Source organism: Ranitomeya imitator, chromosome 3 (assembly GCF_032444005.1).
Source record: "Ranitomeya imitator isolate aRanImi1 chromosome 3, aRanImi1.pri, whole genome shotgun sequence".
Classification (NCBI taxonomy): Eukaryota; Metazoa; Chordata; class Amphibia; order Anura; family Dendrobatidae; genus Ranitomeya; species Ranitomeya imitator.
Genome location: NC_091284.1, coordinates 87,687,748 through 87,711,107, shown reverse-complemented (window position 1 = coordinate 87,711,107; position 23,360 = coordinate 87,687,748). Strand labels below are relative to the sequence as shown.

General features: G+C 43.6%; 1 protein-coding gene across 3 annotated transcripts in view; it reads left to right on the top strand.

The window, feature by feature from the left end:
* CTPS2 (CTP synthase 2) overlaps positions 1-23,360 on the top strand; it is a 307,360-nt gene that overhangs the window by 159,210 nt on the left and 124,790 nt on the right. For all 3 annotated transcript variants that reach the window (XR_011319771.1, XM_069761061.1, XM_069761060.1), the window contains one exon: positions 20,768-20,864. Coding sequence is in view for 2 of the 3 variants with exons in the window: in XM_069761061.1 (XP_069617162.1) it covers positions 20,768-20,864 (97 nt within the window). In the remaining variant the exon portion in view is untranslated. The remainder of the gene's footprint in view (positions 1-20,767; positions 20,865-23,360) is intronic.

Sequence of the window (23,360 nt, the reverse complement as noted above, 5' to 3'; positions counted from 1 at the left end):
TAGTTTTACTCTCCTTAGCAATGTGCTTCTCTGTTTCCTTTTTGGCAGCTTTAATTAGTTTTTTAGATAAAGTATTTTTCTCCCTATAGTTTTTTAGAGCTTCAATGGTGCCATCCTGCTTTAGTAGTGCAAATGCTTTCTTTTTACTGTTAATTGCCTGTCTTACTTCTTTGTTTAGCCACATTGGGTTTTTTCTATTTCTAGTCCTTTTATTCCCACAAGGTATAAACCGCTTACAGTGCCTATTTAGGATGTTCTTAAACATTTTGCATTCGTGCAGGGGTGCATTCGTGCACTATTATTCGTGTTTTTTTTATTCAAAGTACTTTTTTTTCTAAGTACTCGGCAGTTATAACATGGCAGTTAGACATGGCAGGAGACAGGTAAGACAATCTAAATCTAATCCATATTCACTTGAAACAGCACAAATACTCACCATATTTATTTGTGTAATCTATATGCTGGCTGCTGCATTCACTCACATTCACCGCCCTTGCATTAACTCTTTACACTCCATCCATATCGGCCCCTCTGTCCTCTCCTCTCCTATGTATAGCACTCATGCTCTGTTTACATTGCTTAACAGCACAGATCCATTCAGTCCCACCATCCAACACAAGAGACGCTCTCACAAATCACTTAACCATCTGCTCTCTCTTTCGATCCTCCTTCTCCTAGTCGCTGGAGACATATCTCCAAACCCCGGCCCCCCATGTTATAGCCAGTCAAACCTCCCAATTGCTACACCCAGAAACCCCTCTAACCTTATTAATATTCCCTGCATGCCTGCTGTCTCTTTGAATTGTGCCCTTTGGAATTCTCGCTCTGTGTGTAATAAACTCTCCTTCATTCATGACTTCTTCCTTTCTAATTCTCTTAATCTCCTGGCTCTTACTGAAACCTGGATCCAGCAGTCAGACACCACCGCTGCTGCTGCTCTTTCATATGGTGGACTACACTTTTCTCATACCCCAAGATCAGACAACAGAGCAGGTGGAGGCGTTGGTCTGCTCCTTTCACCCAAATGTACTTTCCAAGTTATCCCCCAAGTACCCTCACTTGTCTTCCCTTCCTTTGAGGTCCATGTGGTCAGACTTTACGTCCCCTTCTCCATGCGAGTGGCGGTGGTGTATCGTCCTCCCGGCCCCTCTCATCAGTTCCTTGATCACTTTGCCACCTGGCTTCCACACTTTCTCTCCTGTGACACCCCCACCCTTATCATGGGTGATTTCAACATCCCCATTGCCTCTCCCCTCTCCCCATCTGCTTCTCACCTTTTATCGCTATCCTCCTCTTTCGGCCTCTCGCAGCATACTAACTCTCCAACACATGAAGATGGAAACTCCCTTGACTTGGTCTTCTCCCGGCTTTGCTCAGTGGATGATTTCACAAACTCCCCTCTCCCGCTCTCTGACCACAACCTTCTTTCATTCTCTATCAAGAACTGCCATCCCGCTCAGGTCACCCCCACTTTCCACACTTATAGAAACACTAGATTGTGGCCCGATTCTAACGCATCGGGTATTCTAGAATATGCATGTCCCTGTAATATATGGACAATGATGATTCCAGAATTCGCGGCTGACTGTGTCTGTCGCTGATTGGTCGAGGCAACCTTTATGACATCATCGTCGCCATGGCAACCATTATGACATCATCGTCGCTGTGCCCGTTGCTGATTGGTCGAGGCCTGGCGGCCTCGACCAATCAGAGACGGAGGATGTCTACGTCCTTTATGACATCATCGTCGCTGTGCCCGCTGTGCCCGTTGCTGATTAGGCCTCGACCAATCAGAGACGCGGGATGTCTGCGTCGATGCTGTGCCGGTCTCTGATTGGTCGAGGCCTGGCGGCCTCGACCAATCAGAGAGCCGGGATTTCCAGGACAGACAGACAGACAGACGGAAAAACCCTTAGACAATTATATATATAGATACAGGCCATTAACACCCAGAAACTTATGAAGAACTTGCAGTCCTCATTGGCCCCAATCTTCTCCATCTCATGTCCTGATTCTGCTCTGAAGCATTACAATGAAACCCTGCAAAGTGCTCTGGATGAAGCTGCTCCTCCTATACATAAAACAACTCGGCACAGACGGCAACAACCGTGGCACACGCTGCAAACACGTTTCCTGCAGCGGTGCTCCAGGTGCGCAGAACGTCTGTGGAGATAATCTAATCTACCCGAAGATTTCATCCATTATAAGTTCATGCTAAAGACATACAATTCTGCCCTTCACCTCTCCAAACAAACCTACTTCAACACCCTCATCACCTCCCTGTCCAATAACCCTAAACGTCTCTTTGACACGTTCCAGTCCCTACTCAACCCATGAGAGCAGGCCCCAACCACGGATCTCCGTGCTGACGATCTGGCCAATTACTTCAAAGAAAAAATTGACCACATTCGACAGGAAATCATCTCCCAATCTCTTCATACCATGCACTGTCCTCCCTCCCCCACTGCATCTAGTTCACTCTCTGACTTTGAAGCAGTTACAGAAGAAGAAGTAAGCAGGCTCCTTCCATCTTCTCGCCCGACCACTTGCACCAGTGACCCCATTCCGTCACATCTCCTCCAGTCCCTTTCCCCGGCTGTCACCTCTCACCTAACAAAAATATTCAACCTTTCCCTCACTTCAGGTATTTTTCCCTCCTCATTTAAGCATGCCATCATACATCCATTACTTAAAAAACCATCCCTCGATCAAAACTGTGTCGCTAATTATAGACCTGTCTCTAATCTTCCCTTCATCTCTAAACTCCTCGAACGCCTGGTCCACTCCCGTCTTACCCGCTATCTCTCAGATAACTCTCTTCTCGACCCTCTTCAATCTGGCTTCCACTCTTTACACTCTACTGAAACTGCCCTCACTAATTTCTCTAATGACCTACTAACAGCTAAATCTAATGGTCACTACTCCATGCTAATTCTCTTGGATCTCTCCGCAGCATTCGATACTGTGGATCATCAGCTCCTCCTCACTATGCTCCGCTCCATCGGCCTCAAGGACACCGTTCTCTCCTGGTTCTCCTCCTATCTCTCTGACCGATCCTTCACTGTATGTTTTGCTGGTTCCTCCTCCTCTCACCTTCCCCTTACTGTTGGGGTTCCTCAAGGATCAGTCCTAGGCCCCCTCCTCTTCTCGTTGTATACTGCCCCTATTGGACAAACAATCAGTAGATTTGGTTTCCAGTACCATCTCTATGCTGACGACACCCAATTATACACTTCTTCTCCTGATATCACACCGACCTTTTTAGAAAACACCAGTGATTGTCTTACCGCTGTCTCTAACATCATGTCCTCCCTCTATCTGAAACTTAACCTGTCAAAAACTGAACTCCTCGTGTTCTCTCCCTCTACTAACCTACCTTTGCCTGACATTGCCATCTCCGTGTGCGGTTCCACCATTACTCCAAAGCATCATGCCCGCTGCCTTGGGGTCATCCTTGATTCTGACCTTTCATTCACCCCCCACATCCGATCACTGGCTCGCTCTTCTTACCTGCATCTCAAAAACATTTCTAGAATTCGCCCTTTTCTTACTTTCGACTCTGCAAAAACTCTTACTGTTTCACTTATTCATTCTCGTCTGGACTATTGTAACTCTCTACTAATCGGCCTCCCTCTTACCAAACTTTCCCCGCTCCAATCTGTCCTGAATGCTGCTGCCAGGATCATATTCCTCACCAACCGTTACACCGATGCCTCTACCTTGTGCCAGTCATTACACTGGCTACCTATCCACTCCAGAATCCAGTACAAAACTACTACCCTCATCCACAAAGCACTCCATGGCTCAGCACCACCCTACATATCCTCCCTAATCTCAGTCTACCACCCTACCCGTGCCCTCCGCTCCGCTAATGACCTCAGGTTAGCATCCTCAATAATCAGAACCTCCCACTCCCGTCTCCAAGACTTTACACGTGCTGCGCCGATTCTTTGGAATGCACTACCTAGGTTAATACGATTAATCCCCAATCCCCACAGTTTTAAGCGTACCCTAATAACTCATTTGTTCAGACTGGCCTACCGCCTCAATGCATTAACCTAACGATCCCTGTGTGGCCTATTTATAAAAAAAAAACAATCAGGTTCCTCGCATCATGTTCTCATTCACTTTATGCAGTTAATAGCCCACTGTGTCTGTACTGCTACATACTTAGGCAGTTAACTGGTTCATGCAGCTTTACATGAACACCTGAGCCTTACACTATGGCCGGTCCGAATAACTAAAGCAATTGTTACCATCCACCTCTCGTGTCTCCCCTTTTCCTCATAGTTTGTAAGCTTGCGAGCAGGGCCCTTATTCCTCCTGGTATCTGTTTTGAACTGTATTTCTGTTATGCTGTAATGTCTATTGTCTGTACAAGTCACCTCTATAATTTGTAAAGCGCTGCGGAATATATTATTATTATTATTTTCCATTTATTATCTGTATTCTTATTTCTGAGGATATTGTCCCAGTCTACCAGATTAAGGGCATCTCTAAACTGGTCAAACTTTGCCTTCCTAAAGTTCAGTGTTTTTGTGACTCCCTGACAAGTCCCCCTAGTGAAAGACAGGTGAAACTGTAAAATATTGTGGTCGCTATTTCCATTTGTCAGACCAAATGAGAATCATGAGGTCAAAGGAACTGGCCAAGGAGTTCAGAAACAGAATTTTGGCAAGGCACAGATCTGGCCAAGGCTACAAAATAATTTCTGCAGTACTCAAGGTTCCTAAGAGCACAGTGGCCTCCATAATCTATAATAATAATAATAATCTTTATTTTTAATAATAATAATAATAATAATAATAATAATCTTTATTTTTATATAGCGCTAACATGTTACGCAGCGCTTTACAGTTTGCACACATTATCATCACTGTCCCCGATGGGGCTCACAATCTAAATTCCCTATCAGTATGTCTTTGGAATGTGGGAGGAAACCAGAGAACCCCCTGAGGAAACCCACGCAAACCTTAAATAATCCTTAAATGGAAGAAGTTTGGGACCATCAGAAGTCTTCCTAGACCTGGCCGTCCAGCCAAACTGAACAATCGTGGGAGAAGAGCTTTGGTGAGAGAGGTGAAGGAGAACCCCAAGATCATTGTCACTGAGCTCCAGAGATGCAGTAGGGAGATTGGAGAAAGTTCCACAAAGTCAACTATCACTGCAGCCGTCCACCAGTTGGGCCTTTATGGCAGAGTGGCCCAACGGAAGCCTCTCCTCAGTGCAAGACATATGAAAGACGGCATAGAGTTTGCTAAAAAACACATGAAGGACTCCCCGTCTATGAGAAATAAGATTATCTGGTCTGGTGAGATGAAGATAGACCTTTTTGGTGATAATTCTAACCGGTATGTGTGATGAAAACCAGGCACTGCTTATCACCTGCCCAATACAATCCTAACAGTGAAACATGGTGGTGGCAGCATCATGCTATGGGGGTGTTTTTCAGCTGCAGGGACAGGATGACTGGTTGTTATTGAAGGAAGCATGAATTCGGCCAAGTACAGAGAGATCCTGGATGAAAACCTCTTCCAGAGTGCTCTGGACCTCAGACGTGGCCAAAGGTTCACCTTCCAACAAGACAATGACCCTAAGCACACAGCTAAAATAACAAAGGAGTGGCTTCAGAACAATTGTGACCATTTTTGACTGGCCCAGCCAGAGCCCTAATCCCACCTTTGTCACCTTTGTTTTGTCAGGTGACATCAAGCCCAAAAATTAGTAATGGAGAGGCGTCTATAAGAATCTTGACAGTATTCTTATTTTTTTTTTACGATAAATACTATGTTTAAAACAAATATATATATATATATATATATATATATCTATAATATAATGCTGGGAGCGTCACTCTGTCCGAAGCCTTTATAGACTGCACAAGTGCAAGCGCCAGCGCAGTCTGGACCGCACAGAGTGACGCTTCCAGGAGATCGCGGTATGCGTAAACACTGAACGCACACCGCGATCTCCAACGGAGAAGCAGGGACGCGCCTGGAGGGTGAGTATAAGCTATATTCACCTGTCCCGTTCCAGCTCTGCGTGCGGCTCCGTGTTCTGGGTCCTCTGCCTGTGACGTTCACAGTTCAGAGGGCGCGATGACGCATTTAATGCGCGCCTCCCTCTGACTGAACAGTCACAGCCAGAGGACCCGGAAGAAGCGGCACGCAGCGCTGGATCAGGGCCAGGTGAATATAGCAAGTGTCGGGGGCCTGAGCTAGTGGCGACTCCAGCACCTGACCCCCACAGCGCGCCGGTGTCCCCGCCTGCTCAGGACCCCAGCACTCAGCGCCCAGCGACGATAGATGAGTATGCTATTTTTTTTTTATATATATCGCTGCAGCATACGGGGCATATAATTCTATGGAGCATGTTATGGGGGCCATAAACCTTTATGGAGCAGCATACGGGGCATATAGTATGGAGCATCTTATGGGGGCCATAAACCTTTATGGAGCAGTGTACGGGGCATATGGATGGGAGCAGCAAATTACAGAATGGTGGCGCAGGATGGGAGCACATGACAGAACGGGGGCGCAGGATGGGAGCAGCACATAACAGAACGGGGGCGCAGGATGGGAGCAGCACATGACAGAACGGGGGTGCAGGATGGCAGCAGCACATGACAGAACGGGGGCGCAGGATGGGAGCAGCACATGACAGGATGGGGCGCAGGATGGGTGCAGCACATGTCAGAATGGAGGCGCAGGATGGGTGCAGCACATGACAGAATGGGGGCGCAGGATGGGAGCAGCACATGTCAGAATGGGGGCGCAGGATGGGAGCAGCACATGACAGGATGGGGACGCAGGATGGAGCAGCACATGACAGGATGGGGACTCAGGATGGAGCAGCACATGACAGGATGGGGATGCAGGATGGAGCAGCACATGACAGGATGGGGACGCAGGATGGAGCAGCACATGTCAGAATGGGGGCGCAGGATGGGAGCAGCACATGTCAAAATGGGGGCGCAGGACGGGAGCAGCACATGACAGGATGGGGACGCAGGATGGAGCAGCACATGACAGGATGGGGACGCAGGATGGAGCAACACATGACAGGATGGGGACGCAGGATGGAGCAGCACATGTCAGAATGGGGGCGCAGAATGGGAGCAGCACATGTCAGAATGGGGGCGCAGGATGGGAGCAGCACATGTCAGAATGGGGGCGCAGGATGGAGCAGCACATGACAGGATGGGGACGCAGGATGGAGCAGCACATGACAGGATGGGGACGCAGGATGGAGCTACACATACCAGGATGGAGACCATATACCAATATGAATGCTCGCCACCCGGGCGTAGAACGGGTTCAATAGCTAATATATATATTTATCATTCACAGCTCGAATAATCAAAGTCATATATTATATTTACTATGAATAAGCGACTTCATTCTTCTGCCGTATTCCATTTTGGAGATTAATTTAAAAAAATGTTTATTTTGAATTAAATGTGCAGACTGAATAAAGAATAAATGTCAGTTTAAAGGCCACCTTGCCTAATCTTTGGGAAACAATTCTCTTGATTTCTGAAATATTGCTTTGTTGTTTAACCCATGCATCAAAATGTACAGGGAGACCAGATATTTTGACATGCAGGTAGTATATTTCCAGATGCTCCTAAGATTAACATGACTTTGACACAGGACTGTGATTGAAAGGGAATGAGCTTTCATACTGACTGTTTAATCTTAACCCCTCTGTGACCTTAGACGTACTATCCCGTCGAGGTGCCCTGGGCTTATCTGACCCTGGACGGGATAGTACGTCATAGCCGATCGGCCGCGCTCACGGGGGGAGCGCGGCTGATCGCGGCCGGGTGTCAGCTGCTTATCGCAGCTGACATCCGGCACTATGTGCCAGGAGCGGTCACGGACCGCCCCCGGCACATTAACCCCTGGCACACCGCGATCAAAGATGATCGCGATGTGCCGGCGGTGCAGGGAAGCACCGCGCAGGGAGGGGGCTCCCTGCGGGCTTCCCTGAGACCCCCGGAGCAACGCGATGTGATCGCGTTGCTGCGAGGGTCTCACCTCCCTCCCTGCTCACTCCAGCCCCGGATCCAAGATGGCCATGGATCCGGGTCCTGCAGGGAGGGAGGTGGCTTCACAGAGCCTGCTTAGAGCAGGCACTGTGAAGGCTGCAGCGCTGCTAGTCAGATCAGTGATCTGAAAGAGTGCTGTGCAAACTGTCAGATCACTGATCTGTGATGCCCCCCCTGGGACAAAGTAAAAAAAAAAATTTCCAAATGTGTAAAAAAAATAAAAAAAAATATTCCAAAATAATGAAAAAAAAAAAAATATTCCCATAAATACATTTCTTCATCTAAATAAAAAAAAACCCAATAAAAGTACACATATTTAGTATCGCTGCGTCCGTAACGACCCGACCTATAAAACTGTCCCACTAGTTAACCCCTTCAGTAAACACCGTAAGAAAAAAAAAAAAAAAACGAGGCAAAAAACAACGCTTTATTATCATACCGCCGAACAAAAAGTGGAATAACACGCGATCAAAAGGACAGATATAAATAACCATGGTACCGCTGAAAGCGTCATTGTCCCGCAAAAAAAGAGCCGCCATACAGCATCATCAGCAAAAAAATAAAAAAGTTATAGTCCTGAGAATAAAGCGATGCAAAAATAATTATTTTTTTCTGTAAAATAGTTTTTATCGTATAAAAGCGCCAAACCATAAAAAAATGATATAAATGAGGTATCGCTGTAATCGTACTGACCCGAAGAATAAAACTGATTTATCAATTTTACCAAACGCGGAACGGTATAAACGCCTCCCCCAATAGAAATTCATGAATAGCTGGCTTTTGGTCATTCTTCCTCACAAAAATCGGAATAAAAAGCGATCAAAAAATGTCACGTGCCCAAAAATGTTTTCAATAAAAACGTCAACTCGTCCCGCAAAAAACAAGACCTCACATGACTCTGTGGACCAAAATATGGAAAAATTATAGCTCTCAAAATGTGGTATTGCAAAAAATATTTTTTGCAATAAAAAGTGTCTTTCAGTGTGTGACGGCTGCCAATCATAAAAATCCGCTAAAAAACTCACTATAAAAGTAAATCAAACCCCCCTTCATCACCCCCTTAGTTAGGGAAAAATAAAAAAAATGTATTTATTTCCATTTTCCCGTTAGGGCTAGGGCTGGGGTTAGGGTTAGGGCTAGGGTTAGGGCTAGGGTTAGGGCTAGGGTTAGGGTTAGGGTTGGGGCTACAGTTAGGGTTGGGGCTAAAGTTAGGGTTAGGGTTTAGATTACATTTACAGTTGGGAATAGGGTTGGGATTAGGGTTAGGGGTGTGTCAGGGTTAGAGGTGTGGTTAGGGTTACCGTTGGAATTAGGGTTAGGGGTGTGTTTAGATTAGGGTTTCAGTTATAATTGGGGGGTTTCCACTGTTTCGGCACATCAGGGGCTTTCCAAACACGACATGGCGTCCGATCTCAATTCCAGCCAATTCTGCGTTGAAAAAGTAAAACAGTGCTCCTTCCCTTCCGAGCTCTCCTGTGTGACCAAACAGGGGTTTACCCCAACATATGGGGTATCAGCGTACTCAGGACAAATTGGACAACAACTTTTGTGGACCAATTTCTCCTGTTACCCTTGGAAAAATACAAAACTGGGGGCTAAAAAATAATTTTTGTGGGAAAACAAAAAGATTTTTTATTTTCACGGCTCTGCGTTATAAACTGTAGTGAAACACTTGGGGGTTCAAAGTTCTCACAACACATCTAGATAAGTTCATTGAGGGGTCTAGTTTCCAATATGGGGTCACTTGTGGGGGGTTTCTACTGTTTAGGTACATTAGGGGCTCTGCAAACGCAATGTGACGCCTGCAGACCAATCCATCTAAGTCTGCATTCCAAATGATGCTCCTTCCCTTCCGAGCCCTCCCATGCGCCCAAACGGTGGTTCCCCCCCACATATCGGGTATCAGCGTACTCAGGACAAATTGGACAACAACATTTAGGGTACAATTTCTCCTGCTAACCTGGAAAAATACAAAACTGGGGGCTAAAATATAATTTTTGTGGAAAAAAAAATATTTTTTATTTGCATGGCTCTGCGTTATGAACTGTAGTGAAATACTTGGGGGTTCAAAGCTCTCACAACACATCAAGATGAGTTCCTTAGGGGGTCTACTTTCCAAAATGGTGTCACTTGTGGGGGGTTTCTACTGTTTAGGTACATTAGGGGCTCTGCAAACGCAATGTGACGCCTGCAGACCATTCCATCTAAGTCTGCATTCCAAATGGCGCTCCTTCCCTTCCGAGCCCTCCCATGCGCCCAAACGGTGGTTCCCCCCCACATATGGGGTATCAGCGTACTCAGGACAAATTGGACAACAACTTTTGGGGTCCAATTTCTCCTGTTACCCTAGGGAAAATACAAAACTGGGGGCTAAAAAATAATTTTTGTGGGAAAAAAATTTTGTTTTATTTTTATGGCTCTGCATTATAAACTTCTGTGAAGCCCTTGGTGGGTCAAAGTGCTCACCACACATCCAGATAAGTTCCTTAGGGGGTCTACTTTCCAAAATGGTGTCACTTGTGGGGGGTTTCAATGTTTAGGCACATCAGTGGCTCTCCAAACGCAACATGGCGTCCCATCTCAATTCCTGTCAATTTTGCATTGAAAAGTCAAACTGCGCTCCTTCCCTTCCGAGCTCTCCCATGCGCCCAAACAGTGATTTACTGCCTTATATGGGGTATCAGCGTACTCAGGACAAATTGGACAACAACTTTTGAGGTCCAATTTCTTCTCTTACCCTTGGAAAAATAAAAAATTGGGGGCAAAAATATAATTTTTGTGAAAAAATATGATTTTTTATTTTTACGGTTCTGCATTATAAACTTCTGTGAAGCACTTGGTGGGTCAAAGTGCTCACCACACCTCTAGATAAGTTCCTTAGGGGGTCTACTTTCCAAAATGGTGTCACTTGTGGGGGGTTTCAATGTTTAGGCACATCAGTGGCTCTCCAAACGCAACATGGCGTCCCATCTCAATTCCTGTCAATTTTGCATTGAAAAGTCAAATAGCGCTCTTTCCCTTCCGAGCTCTCCCATGCGCCCAAACAGTGGTTTACTGCCACATATGGGGTATCAGCGTACTCAGGACAAATTGGACAACAACTTTTTGGGTCCAATTTCTCCTGTTACCCTTGGTAAAATAAAACAAATTGGAGCTGAAGTAAATTTTTTGTGTAAAAAAGTTAAATGTTCATTTTTATTTAAACATTCCAAAAATTCCTATTAAACACCTGAAGGGTTAATAAACTTCTTGAATGTGGTTTTGAGCACCTTGAGGGGTGCAGTTTTTAGAATGGTGTCACACTTGGGCATTTTCTATCATATAGACCCCTCAAAATGACTTCAAATGAGACGTGGTCCCTAAAAAAAAATGGTGTTGTAAAAATGAGAAATTGCTGGTCAACTTTTAACCCTTATAACTCCCTAACAAAAAAAAAAATTGGTTCCAAAATTATGCTGATGTAAAGGAGACATATGGGAAATGTTACTTATTAAGTATTTTGTGTGACATATCTCTGTGATTTAATTGCATAAAAATTCAAAGTTTGAAAATTGCGAAATTTTCAAAATTTTCGCCAAATTTCCGTTTTTTTCACAAATAAACGCAGGTACTATCAAAGAAATTTTACAACTATCATGAAGTACAGTATGTCACGAGAAAACAGTGTCAGAATCACCAGGATCCGTTGAAGCGTTTCGGAGTTATAACCTCATAAAGGGACAGTGGTCAGAATTGTAAAAATTGGCCTGGTCATTGACGTGCAAACCACCCTTGGGGGTAAAGGGGTTAAAGGGGTTGTCCGGCCTGCAGACTTGTTAATCCTCACATCGAGTGCACTGCGCACCGTGGGGATAGTCCAGTGCAGGGAGCCGTGCTCATATGACTGTAAGTATGTGATTTGCATACATATGGTCATGTACCGACTAGTTGTGCGCAGCCTCAGTCAATGCAAGTGTTTTGAGCAAGTCTAGTCGGAATGTGGCTGGAACTAAGAAAATCACATACTTGCAGTCCCATGACTGCCCGACACCGGAGAAACCTCACAGCACGCATTCCATTGAATTTGAGGATTCACAAGTCTGCAGTCACATAAAGTGACTGCAGACTTGTAGCCTAAGGTTGGACAACCCCTTTAAAGGGCTATTCCCCTAATCGTAAATTATTCTCTATAAATAGGATGTAACTTAGTGATCGGCAGGGGTCTGACCCCTTACACCCCCAACGATCCAGAGAATGGGGCTGCCAAAGAAAGCCGAGCACAGTGATTAGTAGGTTAGCCCCAATTCAATGGGTAAAGCATAATTTACAATTTTCGGAAAAAAAACTTTAACCCTTCAGATGTCGTAGTCACAAATGGCAGCGATGTAGATAGCACAAGTTGATGAGCTCAGTAATTGGGTGCAGTGTTGTTGATGTGACATCACCGCTGCAGACAATCAGTGAAGAGGCAGAGCCGGAACTGAGGAGGACAAGCTCAATTTCTTATTTTCTACATCATTGAGCCTATGGGATAAAAATAATGGACAACCCGTTCAGCCACCATCATATTACTCAGCTTTTTCACTGCTTTACCATCATATTTTTAGCTAAATTGTCTGCTGCAAATAATGTAATAAGTTATCATTATGTGCATGATGCAAATTAGTTCCTAGTAGTCTTTTGGGCGGTCCCTTTCCTGTGACTAGTCATCCAGTACGGGCTGTAATCACGCCACATAGTCACTCCTGAAACACTGCATGATCTGTTAAAAGGGGACAACCCCGTTAAGTGGAGCGAAACTTACAGGATTCATTTGGTTCTTTATTTTACTCCCATAAAGACCAGAAAAGATTAAATATTCTTTTATAACAATTTTGCATTTAATTTGTTTTTTTTTAGTTCTATTACATGAAATGTCATTTAGTTATTTTTGTATTCTTGGATCGCCGTGCATTGTTTGCATTCTCCTGTACTTCGGAATTGTGTCCAGTCCCTGTGCCTCTCCACGTCTCGCCCCTGATACCTCCCGTCCCCTGATTTATCATTTCTCTGGAGCCTATTTTTCTGTCAGAACATTGTGCTTTTCTTATCCTGTCAGTGTGACATATGAGATTTAATGTAAGAGTTTCAGCCTGCAGGGCACATCTGTAAAACGAAAACTGTTTCCAACCACGGAGTCAATGCTGTAAAGTCTTATATTATTTTCTTAGTCAGAAAAAAAAACAAAATTTATAAACTCACAAGAAAGTGCAAAATAAAGCAAGTCAACAGTTTCAGAGGGCAGAAATCCAAAGTGTATATCCAACTGACACATTTTCTCTTTTTTTTTTTTTTTTACAACGTTGGTCGTTCATCTGGATAACGACAATTCTCAGAAATAGGAAGCGGTCGTAAGAATTGGAGGAAATGGTAAATTGTGTCCAAGACACAGTGACCCAGTTTCCAGTGTGCATGTTCCAGACATTGGGTTGGTAGTAAGCAAAATGTTGCGTTCCTTTTTTTTTTTTTCTAACAAGCAAGCCATTAAATAACGGGTACAAATAGAAAGTCTTTTAATTTGCATCCATTAATTAATGAATCAGCCCTTCTGGAATGGAAAAGAGATGGAAAATAAAACTGCAGGTCTGAACAGAGTTGGACACTGGATACTGGAACATTATTGCCCTGTAATACATTCACAGAGCTTTCCCCGGTCACGGAACAACTTTAGCATTGACTGTATAATGCTAGATCCTGAAAGCGTGTAACATACACACTGGTAGGATTTCCATATGCTTGTAACATACACACTGTTAGGATTTCCGTATGCGTGTAATGTACACACTGTTAGGATTTCTGTATGAGTGTAACGTGCACACTGTTAGGATTTCCGTATGCGTGTAACACACTGTTGGGATTTCCGTATGCGTGTAACATGCACACTGTTAGGATTTCTGTATGCGTGTAACATACACACTGTTAGGATTTCCTTATGCATGTAACATACACACTGTTAGGATTTCCGTATGCGTGTAACATACACACTGTTAGGATTTCCGTATGCGTGTAACATACACACGGTTAGGATTTCCGTATGCGTGTAACATACACACGGTTAGGATTTCCGTATGCGTGTAACATACACACGGTTAGGATTTCCGTATGCGTGTAACATACACACGGTTAGGATTTCCGTATGCGTGTAACATACACACGGTTAGGATTTCCGTATGCGTGTAACATACACACGGTTAGGATTTCCGTATGCGTGTAACATACACACTGTTAGGATTTCCGTATGCGTGTAACATACACACTGTTAGGATTTCCGTATGCGTGTAACATACACACTGTTAGGATTTCCGTATGCGTGTAACATACACACTGTTAGGATTTCCGTATGCGTGTAACATACACACGGTTAGGATTTCCGTATGCGTGTAACATACACACTTAGGATTTCCGTATGCGTGTAACATACACACTGTTAGGATTTCCGTATGCGTGTAACATACACACTGTTAGTATTATCGTATGCGTGTAACATACACACTGTTAGGATTTCCGTATGAAATTCGGATACTTGCAGTGCTACGGCTGACTAGCTTCTCTTCATGCTTGTCTCAATAAAACAATGGAACATTTTGAGAAGCAGGAAGAGACATGAACACAAGTCTGCAAATTCTATATGAGTAGACAAAAAAACAGCAACCAGAGTAGAGTCCTAACAGTGTGTAAAGTACACCTGTAAGGATTCAGCATGATACAGTCTGTTCAGAAAATGCTTCCTTCCTTCTTATGTGTACTAATCTATGTACATTGGTGAAAACGCACATTGGCTATTGTGCTTTCAATACGATATTGTACAATATTGCATTAAGATTTTGATTTCAAACACCACATTTTTTAATCAGTCATTCTAATTGATGTCATCTTGTGTTGATTAAGCACGCAGCGTCCCATGCTGTACTCGCCTTGGTAATTTTGCGGAACCACCAGTGGAAATATATGTTCATTAGATATCCATTTTTTTTTTTTTTGCATATTAATGAGTACAATAAGGATGAGTGCGACAAACTACATTTATATTCTAAAAGTGCAGACCTGACATTGGGGGGTGGAATCTCAGCCGTCAGATTGATGAATGATCATATCATTTTTGTTCATGGAAGTCATAAATCCCATCCGGTGTGAGTCTCCCCCATCACAGGGAAATTGAATTAATACATGATCCATAAAGCCAGCATTGCTACCAAACATGGATTATGAAGATACAGTCACCGTCATTTATGAGGCCCCTCCTGGCATCTTAGATGTGACATGGGTGGGACAGTGCCGGGGATCTGCTCCAAAGGGAGAACTGCAAATATGTTTGTCAAACATGCACTACATGAGCCTGTCGCCTCTACAGTTATTTGTATGCATCACTTGTGCAAATGACTGGAAATGAGTATATATGTGAGAGAAATACGGTACATTCCAGTGTTATGGATTCATAACTCCATGAAGATAAAGCCATAAATATGATGAGTTTAATCTGAATATAAATTCATGAAATTCTACAGGTAAAAGGCTCATGCACATGGCCGTATTTTCTGTCCGAGTGTGATCCTACAAAACACTTGGGGGCCGTGCACGTCTGTTTTTTTTTTGCCTTGGATGAAGTCTGTCCAAGGAAAAAAAAAATTGCTCCATGCCTAGCCATTCAAGTCAGTGAGTGCGTGGGAAACCTCAAACTGCACTCATATGGCATCAGAGTGCTGTCCTATTTCCATGCACTCACGCAACGGAGAAGATGGAGACATTTTTTACTCAATCTTCTCATTTCAAGAGAATCGGATCGCACTGTGATGACACTCTGATCAGGGTTTGGTCAGAGTGTGATTTGTACAATCAACCCAACTCTCTCACACGAGAGATTCCACAACCATGTACACCTGCCCAAATGACAAGTTATTAGGATACAAAGGGCCCATTTTATTTTCACTATTGTTTTGGGGTTTGAATACCTCTAAATTTGTGACTTTTAGGTTAATTTGGCTTTTCCTGATGTTTTAGAGTAACTAATCAAATGCGAGTTTTTAAAAAGTCCCTAAATTTGGCACAAATGTACTCATGTTTTCTCCAGAGTGTTTTGTTTTTAGCTCTAGTGATTTGGTGCAATTTGTGCTGCATTTTACTAACGTTGTGACATTCTTTGCAAAAATGTGGCAAAACTGGTCAAAGGCCAAAAAAAGAGAATTTTTGATTTTGCCCAAACTTCATGCGCCATTTTCAAGAATTTCGTGCAAAAACAAAAGTGACTTTAAAAAAAATCAGCTAATGATGAATTTGGAGCAAAATATCCATCTACTGTACCTATCTAAATAATAATTAAAAAGAAGCAGCATTCAAAACTAATTGTGGTAAAAAGTTACAGATAAGGGAAATAAACCACTGATTTTTCTTCATTCTCCACCACAACTATTTTGGTATGCTGCCTCTTTTTTTTTTTTTTTTTAATGTTTGATGGCACACACACACACACACACACACACACACACACACACACACACACACACAGTGCCACACACACCCGGACAGCACGCAGACCACCCGGACAGGCGGCAGACCACCCGGACAGCCCGCAGACCACCCAGACAGGCCGCAGACCACCCGGACAGGCCACAGACCACCCGGACAGCCCGCAGACCCGGCACGGACAGGCCGCAGACCACCCGGACAGGCCGCAGACCACCCGGACAGGCCGCAGACCACCCGGACAGGCCGCAAACTCGGCACGGAGAGCTTGCAGACCCCGCACACACACACGCATGCAGTCTCCGCCCACACACTTCCCCCCCTCCCGAACTGCAGAGTTTCCTCTTCAGCTGAACCGCAGATCTTTTTTACATCTGAGGTTTTGCTGCGGAAGTGCATGACTCAATGCAAGTCAATGGGTGCAGAAACGCTGCAGTTCCGCACAAAGAATTGACATGCTGCGGAAAAAACAATGCTGCGCTTCCCTTTCGTTTTTTCCGCAGCATGTGCACAGCGGATTTGGTTTTCCATAGGTTTAGATGGTACTGTAGACCGCATGGAAAACTGCTGCAGATCCGCAGCGTCAAAAACGCTGTGGATCCGTGGTAAAAACCGCAACATGTGAACATGGCCTCAAGCAAGTTGAAGATGATCTCTAAAAGGCCTAAAGTTAAAGATGACACATTTCCTTTGTATTTTAGGCCTCTAAAATGTATTTTCATCTTTTACATTTTAAAAATTACCAAGTGGAAAATAGGCCAATGCAAAAGTTTAGACACCCTGCATGTTTAGTACCTATCAGAACCCCCTTTTGAAAGTATCACAGGTTGTAATCGCTTATTGTAAGCAGACAAAAGTCTTTCAGTTCTTGCTTGAGGGATTTTCATCCATTTGTTCTTGGAAAATTCTTCCAGTTCTGTGAGATTCCTTGGTCGTCTTGCATCCTCTGCTATTTTGAGGTCTAGCTACAGATTTTCAATGATGTTCAGCTCAGGGGACTGTGAGGGCCATTGTAGTAAAACCTTCAACTTGTGGCTAATGAGGTAGTCTATTGTGGATTTTGACTTGTGTTTAGGATCATTATCCATTTGTAGAAGCCATCCTTTTTTTAACATCAGCTTTTTTACAGACAGTATTATGTTTGCATCAAGAATTTGTTGATATTCCATTGAATCCATTCTTTCCTCACCCTGTGAAATGTTCCCCACGACATTGGCAGCAACACAACCCCCAGTGCTGCCACACTGCCGTAATCCCTGCCTGTTGTTACCTTCCCTCGCTGTGGGGGGAGATGCCCGGCTGCAGACAGGAGGACACTGCCAGACATTGCATCCTCCTGTCGCAGTAATCAGAGTACCCTCTAGTCTAGTGTCTGCTCAGGAGCGGCCGGGGCAGAAGTCACAGGAGATTAGAGCTCAGGAGGATGAGACTGGAAGCTGTGATCTGATTGAGGAGGTGAGAGTGAGTGTGTATGTGAGTGTATACACTGGTGTGTAATAGCGTGTATATCATTGTGCGTGTATCTATGAGTGTATCTGAGTGTGTGTATTGTTATGAACAGGTGATTCAGAACCACAATGGACCTAGTGGTTAAGAGCACACAAAGTGACCTGATAGTTACTAACATAGGACGAGCTCTGAGACGTGGGAACTCTGCTGACCGCAATCCCTAATCCTATCATCCACACTAGAGGTAGCCGTGGATTGCGCCTAACGCTCCCTATGCAACTCGGCACAGCCTGAGAAACTAGCTAGCCTGAAGATAGAAAAATAAGCCTACCTTGCCTCAGAGAAATTCCCCAAAGGAAAAGGCAGCCCCCCACATATAATGACTGTGAGTTAAGATGAAAATACAAACACAGAGATTAAATAGATTTAGCAAAGTGAGGCCCAACTTACTGAATAGACCGAGGATAGGAAAGATAGCTTTGCGGTCAACACAAAAACCTACAAACAACCACGCAGAGGGGCAAAAAGACCCTCCACACCGACTAACGGTACGGAGGTGCTCCCTCTGCGTCTCAGAGCTTCCAGCAAGCAAGAAAAACCAATATAGCAAGCTGGACAGAAAATATAGCAAACAAAAGTAACACAAGCAGAACTTAGCTTATGCAGGGCAGACAGGCCACAAGAACGATCCAGGAGAGAGCCAGACCAATACTGGAACATTGACTGGAGGCCAGGAACAAAGAACTAGGTGGAGTTAAATAGAGCAGCACCTAACGACTTAACCTCATCACCTGAGGAAGGAAATTCAGAAGCCGCAGCCCCACTCACATCCACCAGCGGAAGCTCAGACAGAACCAGCCGAAGTACCACTCATGACCACAGGAGGGAGCTTGACCACAGAATTCACAACAGTGTATATGAGTGTATACACACTGGTTTGTAATAGCGTGTATATCATTGTGCGTGTATCTATGAGTGTGTATATGAGTGTGTGTATATGAGTGTAGACACTGGCGTGTCTGTATTAGTGTGTATATCATTGTGTGTGTATATGAGTGTAGACACTGGTGTGTATTAGTGTGTATATCATTGTGTGTGTATATGAGTGTTTGGTTTTATATATGAACGTGTGTGAGTGTGTGGAGTTAGAATATCATGAAAAAAAAATGACAATATATATATATTTTTTTGCCTAAAATACAAAGGAAATGTCATCTTTAACTTTAGGCCTTTTTGTCATCCTTTAGTGATGACGTTTTCTTTCTAGCTTCTCTGAGGGAAATTCTCAGGTTCCTTGGCTCTGATTTACTTCTAGACACAGTGACATATTTTGGCCCAATTCATCAAAGCAATTTTGCCAGAATTCTTGTGTCTAGAGAAGTCTGGTGGTTTGAAAAGTTGCAAATATTTTGCACAACTCTGATCTGCCCAATTTTTTTTCAGGTTTGACATTTTCACTCAGCTCTGCTAAAATGGGTATAGCTGGGACAGGGGTGCGGCGGGGGAGTCACAACCACGGCTAGTCTTATTCGTGATGAACTGGGGTGTTCCTTACACCAAATATCTTCTTTTTGTCAGAGACTGAAGTAAGATTTCTGGTATGGCGCACACCACTTGTCTGACTCTCCTGATTGATTAGGAGGCGTGCATCTATTAATGAATAAGGAGTGTCAGACTCCAACATGCCCACAGCTGTTTTGTGTTTAAAATCCCTTAGGAGCTGATAAACCTTCCCTTGTTGGACTAAAACATTGCCTGCATGAACAATGCCTAATGCATACCTGAGCGAATCCCTATAAGGCTAGTTTCACACTAGCGTTTTGAGGAGCTGCGGACTTCTTCAGTGAAGCCCCGCCCTCTGCCGCACCTCCGCCGCTAGCTCCGCCTACTTCTGCATGCAGCCTGCATGCGGCCTGCGTACCTATCTTTAACATTAGGTACGTAGGTCGTGCGGCTGTATGTGGATGCTTCCGCATGTGTCGTTTTGACGATGCAGAGAAAAAAAAATTGCTACAAGCTGCGTCCTACGCTGGTCGCCGCATCGTCAAAACGACGCATGCGGAAGCATCCACATATAGCGGCACGACCTGCGTACCTAATGTTAAAGATAGGTATTCAGGCCGCATGCAGAAGTAGGTGGAGCTAGCGGCAGAGGTGCGGCCGAGGGCGGGGCTTCACAGAGGAAGTCCGCAGCCCTCCGTAGCTCCTCAAAACGCGAATGTGAAACCGGCCTAAATGGTTACTGCATTCAAGCGTAGAAGCTATCCCATATCAGTATCTTTCTTGAACATTGCCTTGTGATAAAGAAAACTAATGTTATTATTTTTACCTCTAGAAATGTCGGAAGATTCCCATATAAACATGCATGCTAAGATTAGTATAAACGTACTGATCAGTCAGCAATTACAAACTAGAGCTGGGTTACATCTGTATAAGAGTCACCGACCCTACGATTCCCATTATGCATGTGATCACACAGCGCTGGTAAATGCCTATAGAACCTGGGCTGTAGATGCTCTAGTGGTTTCATTTCTCATAAATGGTAGTACGGTATTTTCAGTATATTGCGTTCAAATATCTACATGACCTGTACTAAAAGTCACATAATACTCATCTGATTAATTCTTGGGTGGGCAATCTGCCCAGCCATGTAGTAATAGGGGGGCACACACAATTAGTCAGATATGGTTCATTTTTCCAGCTGCCATTTTGAATCTTATTGCCAAGTATGATCTTTCCACAAATGTACCTAATGTTTTACACTTTGTCAAAGTATTATCTTTCTTGCAGGTTATTGATATGCCTGAGCATAACCCAGGAGACATGGGGGGAACGATGCGACTAGGGAAGAGGAAGACAATATTTACCACCAGTGGCTCCACCCTAAGTGCGTATACACATTATACTTTAGTGTATGTATTGTAAATGTTTAGTTCAGTCAATATATTGCTAAATATTAATCAGGGGAGGGCTATGAATACTATGGCAGGGGCTAGTGAAAGCGCTGCTCCTGTACTGTGATGTCACCTAAAGCAAATCCACCTACTGGGTGTCAATATGTGTTACTGAGAACAATGTTGTCCATGTCCTGATGGATTAAAGTAACATTCACTTTACCAATAACCAGTCACTCTCGTTACGGTTTTCCCGGGTCCAGTAATGGCACTTCCTGTTCCATTCGGTGGACATGTGATCTCTGCAGTAGATCACTGACCTGAGCTCCATTGGTATAGCCAGGGATTGGACACAGTGGTCATATATCTATACAGACTGAGAAGGAAGTGTAGAGACTGTCATAGGACGTGGTGAGCTTCAAGACAGGACTAGCAGGGGATTGATATAGTGAGTATTTTTATTTACAGCGTTTAAAAGGGTGTTTTAAAGGGGTTGTCTAGGTTTAACCCCTTAGTTTTTGAAATCTGACCAGTGTCACTTTATGTGGTATTAACTCTGCAACGCTTCAACAAATCCCAGTGATTTTCAGACTGTTTTTTCATGGCATATTATACTTTGTTAATGGTAAATTTAGGTCAATATGTTTTGTGTTTATTTATAAAAAAAAAATATCAAAAATTTGAGAAAAACGTTAAAAAACTAGCATTTTTCAAAATTTTAATGATTATCCCTTTAATCCAGGTGGTCACACCACAGCAAAACATTAATAAATAACATTTCCCACATGTCTGCTTTACATCAGCATCATTTGTAAAATGTTATTTTATTTTTTTAGCATTTTAGGAGGTTTAAAATTGTAGCAGCAATTTTTCATTTTTTCAAGGAAATTTACTAAATTTATTTTTTAGGGACTTATCCATGTTTGAAGTGACTTTAGGTGTCTCATATATTGGGAAACCCTCAAAAGTGATACCATTTTAAAAACAGCACCCTCTAACATATCAAAAACTGCTGTCAGGTAGTTTATTAACCCTTCAGGTGCTTTACAGGAATTAATGCAAAGTGGTATGACAGAAATGAAAATGTGTATTTTTACCACCTAAATGCCTCTAACTTCTGAACAGATTACTACAGCCGTCAGACTCTAAGGCCGCTATTTGGTCATGAATTGCCACGGCAAACATCAGGACCACACAATCATGATCTGAGGGCACCAATTTGGATAAAGAGGAAGCCCCCACACTCTGTTAACCATATATAATGATGTAGTCACTATTTACAGCAGCATCTAAGGGGTTAAACAGATTTGGACGGTGCAAACACTGATCGTGACTGATGCAGAAAATTGTCAGCTATAGTGTACAGCCGACAGATGCTGGATTGTCACCTGTATGGGGAGGCTATTCTCTTATATGTAAGGTCAGTTAAAAGGCGTATAGGCTGTCATTAAGGGGTTAAGTTTATGTTACTGCAGACTTGAGAATGCTCACAGTGCGCACACTGCATGATTTCAGGATTCTCTGGCACCTATTCTTTTGCATGTTTGTCACACTTAAATGTTTCATATCACCAAATTTAAATATTACACAAAGACAACACAAATAAATACAAAATGCAGTTTGTAAATGAAGGTCTTTATTATGTAGAGAAAAAGAAATCCAAACCTACAGGACCCTGTGTGAAAAGTGATTGCCTCCTAAACCTAATAACTGGGTGGGCCACCCTTAGCAGCAACAACTGCAATCAAGTGTTTGCAATAACCGGCATTGAGTTTTTTACAATTCTCTGGAGGAATTTCGGCCCACTCATCTTTGCTGAATTGTTGTAATTCAACCACATTGTAGGGTTTCCGTGCATGAGCCGCCTTTTTAAGGTCATGCCACAGTATCTCAATCGGATTAAGGTCAGGACTTTGACTAGGCCAGTCCAAAGTCTTAATTTTGATTTTCTTAAGCCATTCAGAGGTCAACTTGCTGGTGTGTTTTGGATCATTTTCCTGCTGTATAACCCAAGTGCGTTTCAGCCTGAGGTCACAAACAGATGGCCGTACATTCTCCGTCAGGATTTTTTGGTAGACAGCAGAATTCATGGCTTTACTTACCACAGTAAGTCTTCCAAGTCCTGAAGCAGCAAAACAGCCCCAGACCATCACACTACTACCACAATATTTTACTGTTGGTATGATGTTCCTTTTCTCAAATGCTGTGTTACTTCTACACCAGATGTAATGGGACATATGCCTTCCAAAAGTACAACTTTTGTATCATCATTCCACAGAGTATTCTCCCAAAAGTCTTGGGGATTATTAAGATGTTTTCTGGCAAAACTGAGATGAGCCTTTATGTTCTCATTGCTCAGTAGTGGTTTTTGTCTTGGAACTCTGCCATGCAAGCCATTTTTGCCCAGTCTATTTCAGATAGTGAAGTCTTGAACTCTGACCTTAACTGGGGCAAGTGAGGCCTGCAGTTCTTTAGATGTTGTTATGGGG